The 6,965-nt window shown below is 41.1% G+C and overlaps 1 protein-coding gene across 1 annotated transcript; it reads right to left on the minus strand.

The window, feature by feature from the left end:
- Positions 1 to 1,802: 1,802 nt before the first annotated feature.
- On the minus strand, positions 1,803 to 5,489 carry LOC130478321 (protein RoBo-1-like). The gene is given in 3 exon segments (XM_056850469.1): positions 1,803 to 1,826; positions 5,016 to 5,299; positions 5,441 to 5,489. Coding segments are annotated over 3 exon segments (357 nt in total).
- Between the last annotated feature and the right edge of the window lie 1,476 nt (positions 5,490 to 6,965).

Raw genomic sequence — 6,965 nt, forward strand, 5'->3', positions numbered from 1 at the left:
CATTACATAGATGATTTTTAAACGTAATCATTTTGTCACATGGCTTTTTCTTCTTTAACACCATATTGATTCCATTGTAATTGTACAGAAATCAATGTAAGGAAATAAGAAAGAGATTCTCTAAACAATGTCTACATAAGATGTTTGTCATCTGGTTGGGCAGGCATGGACCTGTAAGGCTCAAAGTGTGCAGACAATAGCCACAGTCTTAGTACACTTAGAAAACAAAAGCTCCACGAAATAGAACTAATGAGTCAACAAGGAACAGGTTGAGGAAGCAGAGTGGAAGGCAGAAAGAGGCATTGTGAGATTATGGCCATTTATGCAGGGTCGATTTTGATGCTCACTCAAAGCTGCATTTTTTAATCCGCCCTTTAAAATGACTATTCAAACAAATAGTCAAACAAAAAAAAGTCAAACAAATTCCACCCCCCCACACTCACCTGTTCCTTCGTTTGTATAGCCATTAGCAATGGTCGTTTGCATAGCTAAGCCGCGGCTGTGATTTTTCATGGTTCCTTCAGTAAATGCTTCGATGCAGGGGTGGAGCAAATACAAAAGGTCATGTCAAAGAGGCTGTTAAGAAATGCGAAGCAGGTATGCGCCGGCTTCGCAGTGACGGCTGGAATGATGGTTCAGCGTGAAGAAATAAAAACAATATGCGGGGCACTTCAGCCTGGAACGCACTGCTAATTACCATGATAAACAGCTTATATCATGATGGCTTTGGGGGACAAAACTGTAAATTGCCCTTGCTCCTAAACTTTTGGCATGATCACAGCATTCTATATCGATCTTCTAGATAAAAGTTTGTGCATTGCTGGGGAAATAATAATGCAATCCACAACATGTTGAAATTCTCATATATTTTAAAAGTTTTGGACATCCTTAACCATTTTACAGCCCTCTGTCTTTATTAAGCCATGTTACCAGGGATTGTAGGATGATGTATTTCCCCAGTTCTGTAAATAATATGTGCATTTGCCATCATCTGCAGCCCACTGCATTCATTTTGAAAGAGATCAAAAGATATGAAATCTGCAGCAAAAAAGCGTATGAACCTGAAAAAACATATAGTTCTTATGTGCCAGGCCATCTTGTTTCAAATATTTTTTTCTTTCAGTTACTCCTTTTTTGCAGCACAGTGGCAGATACACCAGTTGTTTCTATGCTGTCTAAATCAAGCCAGTCTAGTGAGCATGTTATTACATTATGATTCCCTGTAATGTGAATCCTCTGTAAATGCTCAGATGCAACTCCACCTGAGAACATACCCATGACAATAACTTAAATTCTTTTAAATTAACCTTCTAAATGGTCCTTGGCGCCAGACAAATTATCTGTTACTTGATATGCAGAAAACTGTTTTTACCCCATCTCACCAATAAAGTGCCACCCAATCTCAAGTCCTCTTGAGAGAAACAGACATATGAACAGATGACAAACCCTTGTGCTGAAATAGACTGCTGGTCCAATTTATTTAATATTGTCTACTCTGACTGACAGCAGCTCTCAGGTAGAGCAAGATCTTTCCTTCCTGAACTTCTTGATTATGCCTGGAATTCAACCTGGGATCTTCAGAATATAAGCATGTGCTCTGCCATTGAGCCCCTCTCCCATGTTTAACTGTCTTTATTTGGGATTGGGGAAGGCACTGGCAAACCACTCCGTAAACAAAGTCTGCCTCGTAAACGTCGGCATGTGACGTCACCCCATGGTTAAGGAGTGACCCGGTGCTTGCACAGGGGACCTTTACCTTTACCAACCATTCTAACATTGCATAGATCAGTTTCTGCAAAACATTATGTTTCATTTTCTTTGACTACCTGTAAAACAGGCAAAATATTTTTTGAGACTGAACATATACAAAGCATATAACAGTCACGTATGATGCAAGAGCCATGGTGCTTTAAAAAAACATTATTTGCTATAGCAAGCAAAATACAACTATCCTGAGAATGGGAGAAAATATTGCGTGCCACAAATTCTTCTAAGAAGGAGCTGATAAAGATCATTTTGCATAAGCTTTTCATAGTCACTTATAGCAAGCTGATTTTGAAAAATGACTAAAGTTTGGAACGTTGCTTCTCAAGTGGTTAGAAAGAGTTTGTACAGATACTCATGTTGAGACAGATTCCAGTATACCGTACTTGCAGCTTCATTGCGGGGAGGGGGGGATATGGATTTCTTCTGTCCACATCATGCTAGCTGGGTTGCTGAAGTCCTACCATTTGCATTGCAGTTGAAGGCTTCTGATGAAATGCAGTTCTCCTGTCTTGCCTCCCTTTCCCTGGCCACCATTGCTATTGATATTTGATGTATAACATAGTTGTGCTATAAAACCCTCATGTACAAAGAGTTCTCAAGTCTATACCTTAGCTTAGTAAACAAAAAGAAATCTGTATCACAAAAATACTAAACAATGTAAAGCACAACCAATGATTGTAGGAGAACAACAATAATGTTTGTACTGACACTTAGGAAGCTTACAGAGGAATACGAGGTAGACCTAGTATTCCCCAGGCCCAAAACATATACAGATGTAATTTAAGATCTGGAAGAAAATGTAGTAAATACTAACGGAAAATGCAAACGTTCCAAATCCCTTGTAAGTAAAAGAGAATGATGTGACAAGAAAAGTCCTTCAATTCTGCACTAATTCATGATTTTGTAACCTCATTAGGGTTGCCAGGTCCCTCTTTGCTGCCGGCAGGAGGTTTTAGGGGTAGAGCCTGAGGAGGGCGGGGTTTGGGGAGGGGAGGGACTTCAATGCCATAGAGTCCAATGGCCAAAGTGGCTATTTTATCCAGGTGAACTTATCTCTATCAGCTGGAGATTAGCTGTAATAGCAGGAGATCTCCAGCTAGTACCTGGGGGTTAGCAACCCTAAACCTCATGGTTGGATTAATGTAATATGCTGTATATTGGTGACCCCAGAAACGATAGCCCCTTTCATAGTGCAACTTATCCTGTTTATTTGTTGCTGCCTTGTATTGTGTAATATGAGGTGGGAACAGTGATTCCAGACAGCATTTAAATCCATTTTGTATGTGGATCTAAAATGCTCTTTCCTGTTCAGACCACAGCAGCTTCCTGTTCAACCATCTTTTTTTCCTTGCTAAAAGGGCAAAAGTGTCTCTTTTTCTCCACGATACTGCTCTTACTCCATTCAGTTTGCAGTCTGAACACATGTTCATTTCCTTCTCAGGAGAGAAAATTTGTCTTCCAGTGTAATAGCTCTGTGTATTCCACTTTTCTGGAATATCATTCGTTGATTAACCCATTTATCACAGATGACTCCCCCCGCCCCCCAGGCATTAACTCACCTCATGTACACCAATAAGAACAGCTCTTGTCCAATTTAAAACGGACACCAGCTGCCAATTTGGTTACGGATACAATTCAAAATGCTGGCTATAACCTTTAAAGCCCCTCATGGCCTGGGACCCACATATCTGAAGGACCCTCTCTATCCATGTGTCTCCATGAGCTAATTACGGTCCACCAGCTGCCACTTTCTGGTTATTCCCCTGCTTAAAGTGTTCTGCTTGGCATCTACTCCAACTAATTCCGTTTTCTTTAGTGGCTCCCACCTTGTGGAATGGGCCAGGGCTGTCTTAACAGCAAAATAGGCCCCCAGGTACAGCAGTGCACAACCTACACATGAACACATGAAGCTGCCTCATACTGAATCAGACCCTTAGTCCATCAAAGGCAGTATTGTCTACTCAGACCGGCAGCAGCTCTCCAGGGTGTCAGGCAGAGGTCTTTCACATCACCTAATTGCCTAGTCCGTTTAACTGGAGATTCTGGGGATTGAACCTGGGACCTTCTGCATGCCAAGCAGAGGCTTTGCCACTGAGCCACAGCCCCTCCCTACACTCACAGGAATAAAAATGTAAATGGGCAATAAAATGAAATATATATTTATTGGTAATTCCAACAAAATCAGGGTTTAAACATTTAAAAACATGCTGTACACCAAAGGCTAATCAACACAAAAGTTTGAACAATGGAACATGAGCCTTGAAAAACACAAAAAATTCAACATATAAATGATACTCAATTGGTTAACCATACAGACGGAGATGGCACAGTTTGTAGTTACTATGAATTACTTATATTTAGTATAGTATTTATTTATTCATTGACAGCAAGTCACAACATACATAGATTAGCATGGGGCCCCTATGCTTGTGAGGCCCCCAGGCAACTGCCTAGCATGCCCATGCGTTAAGATGGCCCTGAAATGGGTTACCAGTTGAGCTGAAAGAGCACCATCTGTAAAAGCTTTCATGAGGTGCTATAGATTGATTATATTTGTGAAAGCTTTTAATGGGGTTTAAAGCTAGGCGTTTTCATGGGGAGGGGGTTAATAGGGTTTTACTATGTTTCGAATGTGATTAATTTTTTTGCATTGTAAGCTGCTTTATTTATTTATCTAAAACATTTTAATGCCATCTTTCCCCCCGAACAGGACCCACCTTGAACCACAAGGAAAAGGTGGGGTATAAATATTTTACTAGGGTTCTACCCCGGTTTTTTCAGGGCACAATTCTGGATGCATATAGGCAGTTTAGGATTTGACGCGTTCATTGAACTTGCAGAGTTCTTCTTGACACAGGGATGGTATATGTGTACATTTGGCTTGCAAATAGTTAATTAAGTTGGTATATTCTTGGGGCTACATCCAGATACTTAAGACAGTTTTGGGAGTTAAACTTTTTCCCCCTTTTATGGCTGGTGTTTATTTTCCCTGGGCACTACAAAGAAATGAGCTGTTGGATGTACTGCTGATTGTTCAGGTAAACAAGAAGATATGGCTGAACACAGGTGATGTGATCTCACAAAGGTGTCCTTTCACAAGAAAATCTTCATCAGTAGGAGTCCAGAGATGGTTGGGAAGAGGAGTCCAGTGGTCAGAGATCCCCCTGAACCAGTAGGTGTGCAGTTGCCATGTTTGAGAGACAAGTCAGCACCCCTGTAATAGGGGAGGTCCATCCTCCTTCTATTACCAAGCAAACATGCCTGGTGGTGCACCCCTTCATGATGGCTTTGATGGCTTTTTCACCAACACATGATGATGAGATCATCTCAAAGCAATAAGTCTCGTCTCCTGTACAATTGATCATCTCAGGAACACAACTTCCCTTGGTAGAGTAGCAGGCAGGACATTGGACTCCATTGGTGGCATTTTCCATTGGCACCAACTGAGGGTGTTCCATTGCACAGGAATCCTTCCCCAAACTCATGGACTTCCCAGGAGTCACACAAACCTCAGAAGATTCGCAGTCTTTCGCTATCGTCTAAACCATGGGATCTTCTAGAGAATTCTCAATAGAGATGATGGCACAGGTGTCTTTGTCAGCATTGCAGAGTTCTACCTCCCCATTTCAGCTACTGCTCTGGCTAGAACAAACTTCACACTATAGAAAAGTGCCTGTAGCAAGAAGCACCAAGACAAACAAAAGTCTTGGGAGAGTCTACATGGTGATGGACAGTGTGAGAGCTGGTGTAAAAGCTCTCTCTGATGAGGTAATTTCTCTGGATCTTCAAAAGCAAGTAACATTCATAAGCTTTTTGAGAAACGTCTTCATCTTGACCGATGCTGAACATGTGTTAATGATGAAATATAAACTTATCTAATGTAAATTTAAATTTAATTAAAGTTAAGCTTGACCGTGATTATGTACTTTTTAAGGTGATAGCAACATTCTGCCTTTGGGCTCCATAGTGCCCACTGGATTTTATCACTACTTATCTACTTATTTATCACAAAATATCAAAGTGGGTATTAAAGGTCATCTAATACAATAAGTCTTTGAGTAGTTGCCTCAAGCTGTTTATCTGGTTAATAAGAGCTATGCAGAGGGGTGGAGGGATCTGTATGGGGAAACAGTGAGGCTGTTTGTTTTAACACTTTGATGTTAAATTAATATGGTGCTATAACTGAAAGTTCAGAAATTTGATCATCATCCTGAGTCTTTAATATACCTAAAAATGCAAATCCTTCTTCATCACAGATTTCCCATATCTTGCCCTTATTTTCACTGGGAGTGAGCATGTGCCTCAACCTCCCCACTCATCTGCATTGTGCCTGGCCTGCCTTACCCCTGAAGATATTCTACCATCCCTAGCATGGGGGGGGGAGGGATGTAGCATGGCTTATCTCTGATACTATCACCTCCCCAGTACCCATCTTTCATTGCAAACAAGCAACATGTGGTAGACATACTACTACGCCTGCCTATCATGAAGAGTGGGATGTAGCATAAATAACTTCTGCCTCTTCCTTCTCCTAGCCTTCAAAGTAGGCATCCTGCCTGTTGAAGGATGCAGTCACACAGCCCTGCTTGCCTGCCAGTGGGTACAAGCAAAACTTTGCCACACAAATGCAGCCCCATATAATGAAACAGCTCATGTAACCAGTCCCTATATAGAAACAGAAAGCCCTCCCCAAACCTGAGCATCATGCTATGATCAGTAGAAAGTGGAAGTACTGTGTGTAACAGCTCTAATCGGAATTATCCTGTTTGGCAGAAATATCAGCAAATTGTTCAAGTTGCACAAAGTTCCTGCTATGCACACATCTGCAGAGCAAAGTTCTCCCCTCACTGCCCACTTTTGCCACCTACTGCCTGAGAGACTAAAAACACAGCAAGATTCAGAATAGAACAAAAGGCTTGCAACCGTTCACAAGCGTTAAAAATAATTCTGTTCCAATTTGGAGCATTTATGATACTAAAGAATGGGAGCAATTCAGGTTGAAACTTGATTAGTACAGTTCCAGCTGCATGTCCCTCATCTACACTATAGACTTCAAATTGGCAAAAAGCCAGTAGAGATCCATCACTGTTTTCTGTGTATAAGCTGAAAATAGTCTCTTACTCTAAATATTTTTAAAGTCTCTCCACATTCATGGTATCTTTATTTAGCCCAGCATGAATCTTCCTGGAAAGCTCTAA

Source organism: Euleptes europaea, chromosome 5 (genome assembly GCF_029931775.1).
Source record: "Euleptes europaea isolate rEulEur1 chromosome 5, rEulEur1.hap1, whole genome shotgun sequence".
Classification (NCBI taxonomy): Eukaryota; Metazoa; Chordata; class Lepidosauria; order Squamata; family Sphaerodactylidae; genus Euleptes; species Euleptes europaea.